The sequence below is a fragment of the Macrotis lagotis genome, chromosome 3 (assembly GCF_037893015.1).
Source record: "Macrotis lagotis isolate mMagLag1 chromosome 3, bilby.v1.9.chrom.fasta, whole genome shotgun sequence".
Classification (NCBI taxonomy): Eukaryota; Metazoa; Chordata; class Mammalia; order Peramelemorphia; family Peramelidae; genus Macrotis; species Macrotis lagotis.
In genome coordinates, this window is record NC_133660.1 from 2,624,217 (window position 1) to 2,639,394 (window position 15,178).

Consider the following 15,178-nt stretch of genomic DNA (forward strand, 5'->3'; position numbering starts at 1 on the left):
GCTTTCATTATGCTGATTATCTCTTCATTTGCCACCCAGCACTCATTTTATGAACAGTCATGTATGCCATTTCTATAATGAGTGCTTGACTTTTAGTGCTAGTATAAACACATAAAATATATAATAATTAAAGTTCACTAGTTACCACAAGTCTTGAGATCTGTCTTATTTCTAATTTGATTTTTCAAGGAACCACTTCTGAGTGGATGAAAAATGGTTTTACACACCACCAGGGCAGTATAATACCATAGCCCTCTGGAAAATGATAGAGAGGAAGAGAAAAGGGACAAGATGAGAGAGATGCAGCTTCAATGATTTGTAGTGATTATGATATTTTCTAAGGTTCATCTTCTTCCCCAAAATGCTCAAGATAGAGCATTCAATCTCAAATGTGAAAAGGTTTATAAATATCTCTTCTAAGAAGGGTATCCAGAAAGCCTTCACTAAAGTCCCTCTCCTACTTCACTATACCAAGGGGCCTATAGTTCCCCTGCACAGGAGCGTACAAACCTTGACAAGTCACACTCAGTTGGAATGGCTTCAATGGATAGGTCTAATGTAGCATACAAACCAACCTCCCAAGCTTCAGAGCAATTCATCTTTTCATTACCCATAGAGTAAGGAATGTTTTGGACAGAGTGATTCTTTGGAGATCATTTACTAAATCATAGAGAGTATTGGGTATGTCCTGGCAGGAATAGTATTCACACCATTGAAAGTGAATATCCTTGAATTACATAGAAATATAACTTCTCTGGGTCTCAGTTTCTTCATCTGTGAAATGAAGGCATTGGATAAGGTGGTCTCTAAGGTTCCTGAGCCTGAAGTCAAAAAAACTCAAATTCAAATCCTGCTTCAGATACTGAGCAGCTATATGACCTGGGGTAAGTCATTTTATCTCTCTCAGCCTCAGTTTCTTCACTGGTAAAATGGCGATTTAAAAAAATGGCACCTAAAATTTATTGTGAAGACAAGATAAGGTAACATACAGAGAGTTCTTTGCCAATCCTAAAGCACCCTATTAGTATTAGCTATTATCTATGATCCTATGTCCCTACATAAATGAAATTGTTCGAAAGATAACTTTATAATAAATATCAAACAACCATGTCTCCTATGTACTAGGTACTAAAGATAAAAAGTAAATGAAAAATGAAATTGAAAAAGTACCTGCGCTCAATGAACTTATATTCAATTGATGAGAGGGAGGAAGGACCACAACAAATCCATATGTAAACAGAATGAATGCAAAATAAATTTAAGGTAGTTTATGGAGGGAACATTTGGAGGACATCAGGAAAGGTTTCTCAAGGATTGCTTTCCATATAAAGGAATTTCCATTATAAAGGAAATAAAGACTTCAACAATATGGAGGTGAGGAGCAAGAACATTCCAGGTACAGGCAAAAGTCAGTGCAAAATCACAAAGAGAGGAGAAAAGATACTCTAGGAAAAAATAATAAGAAAGGCAATTTCCCCACCCATACAATGCAAGAAAAGAAGTAACATGTGATAAAGTTGGAATCATAGCTCATAGCTCAGGTGTATATTGTGAAAAGATTTGAAAGGTTAACAGAGAAATTTATATTTTATGCTAGAGTCAGTGAGTGAGACTGTGAACCTGGGAGACTATAAGAAAGAAAAGTGCATCTGGTAGAAATAGGGAAGTTTGAAAGAGGAATGTTTTGGGGAAAAGATCATGTATTCTATATTGGACATGTTGTTTGAGCTGTCTGAAGAATGTCCAATTTAAAATGTAGTTTAGTCATGATGTTATATTATTAAGATCATGCTCTTATGGACTCCTGTTGAACTCTAGGACCAGTTCACCTAGACAACTAGAAAAGTCTTTTGATATAAAGACAGGAAATTTCACACAGGGTTGATATACAGTGAACAATATATTTTTGGAATACTATTTCCCCGTTTTGAACACACATCTTTGTTTTGATAACATCTATAATGTCCCCTAAGTGTCTCATACTAATGAATTCATTTTCTGTTTACTGTAATAGCACAGAAATTAATGAACTCATGTGATATTCATATGGTTCTCTTGGGAAGTCTGAATGTGTTGCTGATACCATAGTATTTGTAAGTGTATACAATAAAGTTTCACTAAGCCAAGGAAAGGGACTTAGACTCTGGATTAATAAAATGCAAGCGTAGGAAGAGGAGAGACAGAAGCTAACCTCATATTCTATATATTTTTTCAGAGATTTTTAAAGTTCATTAGGAAATTTGGTATTTTAGGTAATTGTCACAATTTTATCCTGTGTCAAAACCATGGAAAATAGGTGACATAGGAAGAAATACAAAGATGAATTTAGAGAAATAAACTTTACAAGTCGAGGGTAGAAATAATGAAGTCAGAAAACAATTCTTATGCTAAAGATGTGTTGAAGGAAGGGGTGGGCAGGATATGCAATGTAGCTCAATGTGAATTAACTAGTAGTGTGGTTACTCAAAATGATTTCCTAGGTCTTACTGTGCATCCACATTAGTGGAGTATAGTCAGTTAGAAAGATGACAGAGTTAATCAAGTCATCCTGTTTTCAATCCTGGGTTCACATTTTTTAGTAAAACCTTGGCAAACAAGGTCCCATCCAGAGAAAAGAAGCCTAGAAAAATCAGGGAAGACTTAAGCCAAGCCTCTCCTAAAACCTTGAAGCAATTGAGAACTTGCAGTCCCTAGGGAGTATCCCTGAAAACGTCTACAAAAACCCTCGAGAGCTTTGGACAATGTGCCCTCCATCCTGGAAGAAGAACCCCACCTTAACAAAAATCTGAAAATCAAGCCCCTCTTTTCTGCCCCTCTGCTCCCCCCCTCTTCTCCCAAGTAACACACTAAAAGAGCTAGATCAGAAAGTAAATGACTTTCTTTTTTTTCTTGCCAACCAAACATTTAAACATATTCTATCTTCTTCCCACTGTGTTTTTAAGTGAGCAGAAGGTAAAAAAACGACTCTTCACAGTAACTAATGTTTAAAACGAAATAAGTTGTCCAGTTGATCGATGTGAAAAAAAAAACCAAATTCTCAGTGATAGACATTTTTGCCATTTATATTTTAAAGACATATAAAAGAAATGTAATTGTATTTGATTTTATGAACATTTATTGGGCACTTATGATATGTCGGGCAACATCGAGGCTAGGAATACAAAGACAAAAATAAAACCACGGTTGCCCTCAAGGAGTTTACATTCAATCAAGAGGGACAGCATGGAACACATATAAAGATATAAATATAAAAACTAAATACAAGGGGGAGAAACATTCAAGCCAGGAGATATCAGGAACAGTTTCATGTAAGAGAAGGAACCCAATATCCATTCTTTCTAGGCAGTAGAACTAAGACCAAGATGGGGAAAGTTATCTGCATAATAATATATAAGAATCAAGCAGCAAAGTCAACAAAACCTTCTTTCTATTTTACAATGATTTATCATTTATTCAAATTAAAGTTGGATATTTAGGTGATATTTATAGTAATATGTCAAGTGTATTTCTTTAATGAAATGATCTAGAACTCGTGCGGAAAAAATGAGAAACTTCCAATTGATTAATTATACTTGCTTTCCTTCCTTCTTTTCAGGAAACTAAAGATGTGGTATAATAAATATGGTTAGTTTTGCTTAAATGCCCCCCCCCTTTCTTTTTGTTTTTGTTATCAGGGAGAGCCCTCTGGATGGGGGTAAAGAAGGATATATTCTAAAATATGATATTTTAATAATATCTATTTTATAGCAAGCCAAAAGTATCAATAAAAGTAATATTGTAAAAGCAAATAAGCATGTGGAAGAGAAACAGCAACTTCTCAGCTCTAAAACACACCACATGTTCAAGTTCAGCCTCCCCCTAGCTAAGAGAACAAATTCCTTGGTGTGACCTCTTCAAAGAAACGAATAAGTCTTCCTTTCAAGGAAATGATTTGATCAGTTAGACACAAGAAACAAAATGAAATATTAGACTGTGGTGATTAAAACACATGCTTACTGTGACACCCAGAGGCCAAACAACAGGTGCACTTTGTGGGCACGAGATGCTTTTCTTCTGCTAGGAAACACTGCCATCTTGTGGATTTTTTTTCTAATGACAATTTCCTACTTTCCTATCCTGTGTCCATTTGATGAACTGGACCACCACAAAATATCAGAATTAGAGCAAAGGGTTTGCTTTGTCACAAGTCCATCTGCGAATACATGGAGAATTTCCTTTGGTTACTGTTATTGATACTTTTATCAGAAAGATATTTTTTCCTGTATTTCATTTGCAATCACTATTTAAAAGCAATTACAATCATTGGCTTCTCCATCCTGCCTTGGTCCAAAACTGAATAAAATGTTGGGTAGGCATACAATTCTTACACAGGAACTAAAATGCTCTTTAAGGCAAACTATCTCTAATTCCTAAAGATGATCATCTGTATACTTGGAGGTTTTTCTGTGGAGTGTCTGAGGTTATAGAGGGGGAGGTACCTCCAACAGGATGTACATGCAGAATATAGGAATAATAACTTCATAGATCTAAAACCTCATGGTCCTCAAAATTCATCAAGGTCAAATTCCTTATTTTATAGATAAGAGATGCAAGACAAGGTCCAAGGAGGTCACATGAGATCATGAAGTGGGACTTAAGAATTAGTATTTTTTCTACTCTACCAAAGAGAGTCCTTCTAAAAAAAGACTTACTTTATCCAGACCCCCCCCCAACACAAACATATCTATATATGGCTTAAGAATGTTGGCAGGGGGCAGCTAGGTGGTGTAGTGGATAAAGCACCAGCCCTGGAGTCAGGAGTACCTGGGTTCAAATCCAGTCTCAGACACTTAATAATTACCTAGCTGTGTGGCCTTGGGCAAGCCACTTAATCCCATTTGCCTTGCAAAAAATTTTTAAAAAATCAAATGTTGGCAGAACCAAGGCAAATTTCAAAGCATCCCTACAAATCACCTTCTTGAGATAAATTTAGTTGATGTGGAAGGCAAACCCTGGGGCAGAAAGGATATATAGAACAGAAAAAAACGAGGAGATAGTTATCAAGTAGAGATAGAAACTCAACAAATCTACCTGGTTCAGAGAGGGAACCATTTATCTAATTATTCTTATTAACAAGAGCTGAAGTCTCATTATTTCTAAATGCTAAAGGTCAATTGCTATCTGTTCCCCTAAATTTTCATGTCCTGAGGCAAAGATTGTCCCAAACGGTTGTTATTTCTCTAATAACTAGTTGTTGTAGAGTCCTACAATCACAGTCTCCTCCAGGGTCCAAAGTAGTGACTCTGAGATTTAGGAAACATGGAGCATGTTCTTACTAACAGGCAAAGGACATTAGTTGATGTGGTTTCAAGGTCTCAAGGAAACCTCTCTAGCCAAAAAAAAAAAAACCTAAACAAAACAAAAAACAAAAAGAAACTTGTCCATCCAGGTTCATGTGCTTAAATTTCCAGAATTTATTTATTCCTTTCCTTAAGGATTTCTATTCCCCATTAAAATCAAAATATCCCCAGGAGGAATAAGACAACATGACTTAGAAACAATGGAAAGGGGCAGCTAGGTGGCACAGTGGATAGAGTACTGGACCTAGAGTCAGGAGGACCAGAATTCAAATCCAGCCTCAGACATTGGACATGTAGTAGTATGCAAGTCACTTAAACTGTATTGTCTCAAAAGAAAAACAATGGAAGCCTCATTTGAAAGTGTAGTTGATTCTTTCCTGAGCAATATAAAAGGTAAAAAAAGGAGTGGTGTGAGTGTGAGTGCATATCAGAGATGATGAGGGCTGAGGACCCAAGAAAGGGGAAGCTAGAGACACTGCTTTAAGTTCTCCTTGGGTTGAACTGGGGAATATCTATCAGTTGGTGTAATCAGTATCTGTCAAATAACAGAAGAGAACTAGACAAAGATCTATATACTATCAAAAATTCCCACCATCAGTTTATACAAAAAGACCCTTTGGGTTTTTTTTTTGTTTTGTTTTGTTTTTAGTTTTTGCAAGGCAGTGGGGTTAAGTGGCTTGCCCAAGGCCACATAACTAGGTAGTTATGAAGTGTCTGGGGTCGGATTTGAACTCAGGTACTCCTGACTCCAGGGCCAGTGCTCAATGCACTACACCACCTAGCTGCCCCCAAAAAGACCCTTTGTTAAAGTGCATTCATATTTCCTGGTATGGATGGAAGTAAGGGAAGGGAGGCTTTGAAATATCTACTCCAGAGGAAGCAATAGAGGACCACCTGGACTTGGAACTAGAAAGTCCTGAATTCAAGTCTCAGCTTTATTATTTCCCTACAAATTAGCTGTGTGACCTTGAAAAAGTCACTCACTTTTTTAAAATCTTCTTCTGCTATGAGCCTGAGAGAGCATTGAAAAGGACGTGTCAGGATATGTTGTATATAAAACAATAAGCATTTATTAAGTGCCCACTGCATTCCAGGCATACAAATAAGGGAAGTCCCTTAGCTTCAAGGACCTTATGATATAATGAAAGAAGATAATACAGAAAATTGTGCTGAAAATAAAGGGATGGGGGACTTGAATTCAAAACTGGCCTCAGGCACTTGACTCTTACTAGTTGTATGACCTTGGGCAAGTCACTTTAACCCTGATTACCTTGAATCAGGGACATCTTCAGATGTCCTGATGCCTATCTGGCACAGAAACACCCCCCCCCCAATCCAATTCACTTGTCATGGAATCACCTCCCTGATGTCTACTTTCAGAACACAGGACAAAAACATCATCAGAAAGTGGATAAAAGGACATATTGGCAATGCAGAAAGTGGCCAGGGGAGGGGGAAGGAGAGAGAAAAAATAAGAAAATTAGCATTTATTTAGTAGACACACATAAACACTTTTCCCATATATATCATTTGTCCCTCACACAATCCCGCACCGTTAGAGACCATTTTTCTCATTTTATAGTTGAAGAAACTGAATGACAGAGATTTGCCCAGGGTAAGATGTTAATCTCTGAGACTGGATTTGAACTCTATCTTTTCCTTTATCTAGATAAGGATCTCAAGGAGTTCAGAGCTTAGTGGCTCAGTTTCTCTGGGCTTGGTCTCTCTGCATCTCTAAATTAGAGACAGCGAAGCAATACAATGAAAATATGGCCAGAGTACTCAAGAAAAAAGAGAGTGAAGGGGGGTCAGTTTCATCCGAATAATGAACACTCATTTGCATCTGTTTTAACTCCAATATCTTCCATTACATTACAAATCTATTCTCCTATCTCATGGCAGATATCCTGGAAACCCTCCAATTGCATTCATAGAGCATCCTAAGCTCTCCCAGGCCATCCTCAAATTAAAAGAGCTCTCAAACCTGGCACCTGAGAAGCTGGAGCAGTAGTCAGACTTCATCCATGAGCAGATTGTTTCCAGCATATAAAAGTTTACAAGGTCCAAGCTTGAGCCAACCCTGTAGATCCTTGATCTCAGGAAATTTAAAACAAAACTTAAAGCCAGACCAAGCCCAGACATTCCCTACAGAAGTGTGTAGGGTCTGGCCATAACATATATTTGCAATTCATAATCCTGCCTATAAACAATGGAAGAAAGAGTAAACAATTTACCAGGCCAGAGACACTCTTGGTCACACATTGATTGGTATTTTGACTTTAGAGGGAGAAGGCAATAGCAGCTCTTATCAAGTAACCAAGAGTTTACAATCTGTTTTATGGTCAGGAAGATACTCCCCAGTGAAATCACAGATCCTTAAAGTAGATCTCTGCATATATGACTATCGAATTATTTATGTCACAGATCCTTAAAGTAGATCTCTGCATATATGACTATCGAATTATTTATGTATGCTTATGTACCAGCTGGGTGAAATAGTTAACAAGCCAGCCTTCAAGTTAAGGAGGACCTGTTTGTCACAGGACTTGCGATAGGTGTCTGCTTTGTATTCAACTGCCACATGCTAGCTGTCACTTTCTCCCAGGGCAGGTCAAAAGGATGATGATGATGTTTGTCCTTCATCCTCAAAGACCATGACATCAGAGAGGTGATGCCATGACAAGCAAGTGATTTGGATTTGAGTGAGGGGCTGCTATGCTCAGTAAGTCACCAACCTCTCCTTCTGTGGAGTGGAGTCTAATGGTCAGCTATGGACCAGGACAATGGGAGATGTAAGACAATCAGGGTTAAGCAACTTGCCCAAGATCACACAACTAGGTCAAGTTTGAACTCAGAACTTCTGCATTCCAGAGCTTTTGCTCTATCGTCTGCTGCTGCAAGTAAAAAGGTACCACCTTGGAGAAAGAATACTGGCTTTGAAATTGGAAAGACTTGGCTTCAAGTCTCACTTAAATCCTCTGAGTCCAATTTCCCTCATCTGTCAAATGAGGATATATTAGCTACTTCCTTAGAGTTATTATGAAAGATACTGTCTTCTGACAGAACCTATATAAATTATTCATTTAGACTAATTTATACCCTCAGGACAACAGATAAATCTTGATGGGAGGGAGGGGTTCAGAAGAGATCCAGATTCCAAGTGGTGTTTCCTGGGAGGGAGTATCAATTAGGTGATAGAATAGGAAGTGGTATAGTATGCACTATGAGAGAATGGGTCAAGGTACCCAGAGAAGCGTCCTGCACAGTCCCAGACCAATGGCCCACCTCACAGCTGTGCCCAGAGCTAACTCCAAACTTATTATGAGATACATTTTATCCTGCTCCCCTATACATAAGTTATCTTACTTGACTCTCTTCTTCTAGTTCTGAGAATGGCATGAAAGAGGTAATAAACCTCCAGAAAGTGAGTAATTTGATCTTTCCAGGTAGGCCTATTTTGGTCAAAAGTTGTTAGCACCTTTAGTTTTAAGTTACTTCTATTCTGTGGCTACTATGTTAAATTTGGAGTTTACTCTGTACAAAAAAAAAAAACCAAAAACCTGCTGCTGCCGACATTTTCCAGCTAACGATGAAAAGAAAGGTAGTTCTTATTTGAACTTATTACCGTTACCTGAAAGCTTCTCAGTAACTTTGCTTCATGTTCTTCAAGGTAAGATGTGTTTCCCCCTTTGGCAGACCAGTTGTGTACAAAACCAGAACTGATGTATTTTATCAACTTCAAAATTATCCCAGGGCTTTCTCCCACATCGTGTTAAATAATAGAAGCCTTTTTAATTGAATTTCTTTGTATGTACCATATGCTGCATGATGATGTGCCAGCAACTTGCTGTAAGCAGCAAAATGTTCCTTATAAAAGCATTAGAATCCAGAGTGTCATTTTGTTTCAAAGACCAGAGAACTGTGCAGCAGCATGAAACCACACTCAAAAAAAAAAAAAAAATACTGCCTTGGAAATGTAATTGTAAAAACACATTGTAGCTACCCCAGGGGAAATATTATAAATTATAGAATACACACCAGCAAGCACACACAAACTCAAGGGAAAAAACACCTCGTATAAACTCTATCTGTTGAATCACAACATTGGCTACCATTCTCTTTGCAACTCGGTTTCCCTTTGACAGACACGGTGCTTTATAGGGTATTCAACAGTAGACTTCTCTTTGTCTATATAAACGAACAGTTGTCTCTGCTCTAATTGTTTTTCTCTTTCCCTGCTAAGAATCTTAGAACTTCAACAAAATGGAGACATGGATATACTGAAGCATAAATGGTGGCCAAAAAATGGCCAGTGTGACCTGTACTCTTCTGTGGACACCAAACAGAAAGGCAGTGCCCTGGATATAAAGAGCTTTGCAGGTGTCTTCTGTATTCTGGCAGCAGGGATCGTCCTTTCCTGCTTCATAGCGATGCTCGAGACCTGGTGGAACAAGAGAAAAGGCTCCCGGGTTCCTTCCAAAGAGGTATTGGCTTGAGAGTGTCTGCTGTCCAAAGAGATCTCCCCTACTAGAACAAGCAGCCACTTTTGTGGCATTGTCTAAGATTTTCCAAATGGAGAATCGTGAAGACTGGCTTATTGGAGGGGGGTTGGTTATCGGAATTATCTAGCAGCACTGTCTTCCTACCTACTTAGACACAGAATTAAATTTACAAAAATATAATTGGCATATAAAATTCAACTTTCTGCTTTAGGGTGCTCAAAGAAAATAAAAAAAGAATGTTTCAGTATTCTAAGGGAAAATTTGAAATTTTCCCAAACTTAGTGGTAGCCTTTAATCTAACTGTTAGACATGTAAATAAATCTCAAGTCTAAAAAACCTGATACCTACCCCTCCTCACTATGACTATGTTAAAGAAATATAATATGCATTTTTTTTCACACAAAGATATGGAAGGTAGAATTGCCAATTAGTACATCCCCTATCTAGGCTATAGACCTACAGGAAATGAGTTTTTGTTTTTTTCCTAGGTTCCTCTTGCCAACTTCAGAATTATTTTCCCCCACTTCCTGCAGTTATAATTGGCCATTGTAAAAACCAGATTCATTTTCTCAATAATTACAAGGAACTATAAAGATGCACACATTGATTTTTTTAAAAGAAAAAAATGCTTTGCTTTCATCTAAATGTTGTTTTTATATATACAGTAGCAAGAAGAAACCAAATGAGAGACAGAAAATAGCTTAATGTTTTACTTGTTTCCTTTTTTCTAACAAAATTTCCAAATATACTAAAATATCATTAATAAATAGAAATATCAGTCAGAATTGTTAAAATATGAGATTTGTATATTATTTTTACAGAATTAAGTTTTTTTGCTTTCAATCATTTGAAATAACCATGAACGCAAGAGGACTTAACTTAAATGTACTGAAGAAAATGATAAATGATTCACATAGCAACTGTTTATATAAATTAAAATTTTTTCTTTTATTGTTTACTTATTTAACTATTCCCTTCTGAAGTTTTATGGTCTCAAAAACAGATTTTCGCCAAATATTGCTTTTAATATCCCCCTGATAACAAAACTAGTCATGCTTTTAATTAAGAAAGGGTTTTTTTAAAATAAGAAATACATCAGTATAGTTGAATTAATATGTTATGAATTAAAATATTATTTTAAAAAACTAGTTTAGCACATATGTGCAGTATCACAGCTGAGCCTTAATCTTCTCTAAAAAAAATCTGGAAATTAAGGACTCCCAAATCCCTTTGTATTTTGAATTATTATAGGCAATATGAAATTTTTTCGTCACTATATCTGTTGATGAATGACTACATTTCAACTGCTGTAGGGACCACAAAATTGCATTTCCCTAGCTCCTAAAATCTTAATAATAACTTTATATTAACATGGTGTTTTTATTGAATTTGGAAATGACAAAGGGAGGGGGGGAAATAATAATTTAAATCAAAAAAGCAGCCCTGTGGAGACCATGACAGACAACACAACAGAGAAAATGTTAACTGAGCTCTGCTACATGGCAGCCAATCCCCCAATGAGGAATCTTTATGTTCCCCAAAATATAAATAGTTTTACTTTAAAAAAATCATTCTGATGTATGTTTACTGGAAGGGCCATGCCAGAAGGTTGATTGAGGATAAGAAGGATTTTTTCATATTCAATAAGCAGTAAGTTTTAAAATCCAGTTTCACCCTAATTAATCTGAAGTTTCAGTTCCAAATGATCAAGGTGACATAACTGTTTTAGAATTTGTTACGAAAGGCTGATTCTTTAAATAAATGGAATAAATTGACACATTGTGTGATTTGAGGATTCAAATTGTAGATCTTTTGCCATCAAATTATCTCCTCAATTCAGGTGCTATAAATCCAATCACCAGACATTTAGATCTCTGGGTTAAATAGTCCCACCTCTAGCCATTCATTAAAATTCAAAAATCTCTAGAATGGATAACACCTCTAATAAAATGAAGAAGAGAGTTGATTTCTATTGCCATTCATTTATAACACAAAGAACTAGGGGCAACACAAGCTCACTAAACACCCAGGAAGGAGTATCCTTCATTTGGAATAAGGATGCAGAAAATAGAAGGGGGGTAAACAAAGACAAGTATACATGCTTTAGGATTTTGCTTCCAACTGACCCTGTTATAGTTATAATTTTTATTGTACTATATAGTACACTTAATGTTATGCTAGAATATTCACTTGTCACTCCTATATCTTTGTAGTTATGCTAAATATTACAAATTAATTATGTTAGTGGAATTAATTACAGAGAAATATTTTGCTGAAAGTATTCATACTCAAACTTAGACCTATAGATAAATACTAAAATTCAATTAATTGTATATTTCCAAAATGATTTTCATGGAGCCATGGAAGCTTCCATTTGGTGTCCTATAGTATAATGAAAGATATTTAAAGCCCTGTCTTCTTTCTTTTGTTTTCCCCCCCACTTCCAGGATGACAAGGAAATTGACCTGGAGCATCTCCACAGAAGAGTCAATAGCTTATGCACAGATGACGATAGTCCCCATAAACAATTTTCCACCTCATCAATTGACTTGACCCCTCTGGACATTGATACATTGCCGACTCGACAAGCATTGGAACAAATCAGCGATTTCAGGAACACTCATATTACCACCACTACCTTTATCCCAGAGCAAATTCAGACTCTTAGCCGTACACTATCCGCTAAGGCTGCTTCGGGTTTCTCATTTGGCAATGTGCCGGACCATCGAACTGGACCTTTCAGGCACAGGGCACCTAATGGGGGCTTTTTCAGGAGTCCTATCAAAACAATGTCATCAATCCCTTATCAACCAACTCCTACTCTTGGGCTTAATCTTGGTAATGACCCAGACCGAGGTACCTCCATATGACCACCAGGCAAAGCTTCTTCACTATTTCTTTTTAGGACTCCCTTTGCAAGGAGCAATTGTAATATTGTGGGACTAACATGGATGTAACTTTTTTTAAAAAAAATCAGGATTATTAGTAACAGCTCTAGATCTTTCTCTTAACCATCTCGCTTTCTCTTTCTTTCTTTCTTTCTTTCTTTCTTCCCACCCATTTCCCTCCATTTTTTCCCTTAGTCACCTTGTCCCCCAGAATATAGGACACTAGTATTCTATTAGTATGCTTTTCATATACTGTACTTCAAGTATAGGAAATGTGCACTGAATATACTACAAGTATATGCAGGATTACTTTGACATAAAGGCCTCCACAATGTCTCTTTTCTAAAAAATAAAAATAAACTTGCAATAATTTCATTCTTTTTCTATTTGTTCTGCTGCATCCATCCAGTGCTTTGCTTCTGTTCTGTGTCCTTTAACTGTGGACCAAAGGCAACCCTTGCAGTGTAAAAAAAAAAAAAAAAAAAAGACCATTCAGGCCACATAACATGAGAATGCAATTTTGTAGGACTACAAAAAGCCATCACTATGCCAGTAAAAACTACAGTTAAATTTACTCTTGCACTGCAACAGTGCATATGACCTTTATGTGATTGTACAGTATTAAAATTTTTTTCTTATGTACAGTAAACTTTATCATGTGGCAGAAACCTGTCGTGTTAAATAAATTAGTATCTCATATATATACATATATATGCACCTATATAATGTGTATATATATATATAACATGGTGGCCATTGCTATCGCAATTCATTTAATAAAGCTTTAGTTTTAAAAAAAAAGTGTTGTATACAGGAAAGATGTACAGTGAAGTGGGTCTTTTCAGTTAGAAAAGGCTGATTGCTTTCATGGGATTGTGACTGCATTGTTTGCCAACCTGAGCATATATTATACTTTTTTTTTTTATTAGAACATCCAGGGCAATTTAGTGTTTGTACCTAGATGTAACTCATTTGAATAGGTTTTGCATTTGTTATTCAGAAGTGTATAAAGCTAACCTTGATAATTTTGCTTTTAATTAATTAGATAAATGGAAAATGCTATTAGCTAAACCACATCCATGACAGCTAATATAGCTCTATAAGAGTTTAAACATAGATCATTGAAGGTTAATAAATTCTCTTCCAAAGCAGTAGACCAATCAATACAATAGCTATGTTAGTAGGAAGGAGGGGTAGCCCTTGAAAAATATTGATAGGGCCTTAATTACTGTCATATATTATCCGTTTTAAAAAAAAACAGACCAGGCTCTCATTTTAATCCCTTTGGAATTTAGTTTTATTAGAGGAGCTAAGTAATTTTTACATTAGTGCCAAGTATAGAGAAAGACAATAGCAAAAACCAGTGCTCCTTTGGGCACGAACCTTTTAAAGTCACATTCTTACTTGTTAGAAATGTAGAATGAGCTTTCAGTTTGTAATCCTTAAATTAAAACGTGGTAAGTAGGAAGCAAGTAACTTAATCCTGCATTTTTTTTAATGCAGTCATATGCTTAATTTAATCCAATTCATTCCATGGCTAGGATTGATATAGGAATCAGCCAATGTGAATTGCTTTAGGAGAAATTTAAAAGTATATTCTTCAGATATATTCTATTTTGATGGTAATTCTGTTCTGGGGAGCATCTTGTACTGTCACTGTTTTTGTACTAAATCTTCAAATATTGTCTACTGTGTAAGGCAGAATGATTTCTTATCATGCACAGACCATTTTGTTTCCAGGGCAGCAAGTCTCTAAGTGCATGCACAACTTGTTTTCCCTTGTAAAATCCATGATTTCATTCAAAAATATGATTTAAAAAAAGAAAAAGAAATCTTTACAAGAAGCTATGTAGGGACATACCAGAAGTTGAAGTGATTTTAGTTATAAACAAATTGTTAACCATGTACAATATTTAAAAATAGGCCTATTTTGATGTGTTGCCTATTATACAAATACACAAAACACTTTTTGGAGGCCTCAGTTACAAGTGGCAGAGCTTTCTGTGTATAATTTGTCTAAATAATTTGTCTAATAAAATTGTTTTCTAAACTTGCTCTCATACCGTTTTGTCCTAAATAATGCGAAAATTGAAAAGATTCATTTTCTCCTGGTTCAAACGAGTGTTTTTAGAAAAATATACCCATGGTTCTTTTAAGAACATAATATATATGGATATTAGCCAATAGTGCTGTCAAAAGGAATGGTTACGAGGCAGCAAATGACAATGTCCCGCTTGGTAACTAAAGGAAGATTCTCTTTCTACACTGTGTTACAAACATCACATTTACTACACAGATTTCTATCCGGAAAGTTTCTGTGTGCACACTCATTGTGGAGCAGAGCAAAATGTGGGATTTTTTTTTAAATAGTGTGGGCAAAGCTATTATATAAAAGCAGGACAAGAATCTGATGCATTTACAATGAAGAAATCCAGATCCTTTTTCAAAT

At 36.2% G+C, this 15,178-nt stretch overlaps 1 protein-coding gene across 4 annotated transcripts in view; it reads left to right on the forward strand.

The window, feature by feature from the left end:
* GRID2 (glutamate ionotropic receptor delta type subunit 2) overlaps window positions 1-14,596 on the forward strand; it is a 1,800,826-nt gene extending 1,786,230 nt beyond the window's left edge. For all 4 annotated transcript variants that reach the window (XM_074228050.1, XM_074228051.1, XM_074228052.1 and 1 more), the window contains 2 exons: window positions 9,583-9,823; window positions 12,289-14,596. In XM_074228050.1, the coding sequence (XP_074084151.1) occupies window positions 9,583-9,823; window positions 12,289-12,711 (664 nt within the window). In that variant the 3' untranslated portion in view covers window positions 12,712-14,596. The remainder of the gene's footprint in view (window positions 1-9,582; window positions 9,824-12,288) is intronic.
* Window positions 14,597-15,178: the final 582 nt, after the last annotated feature.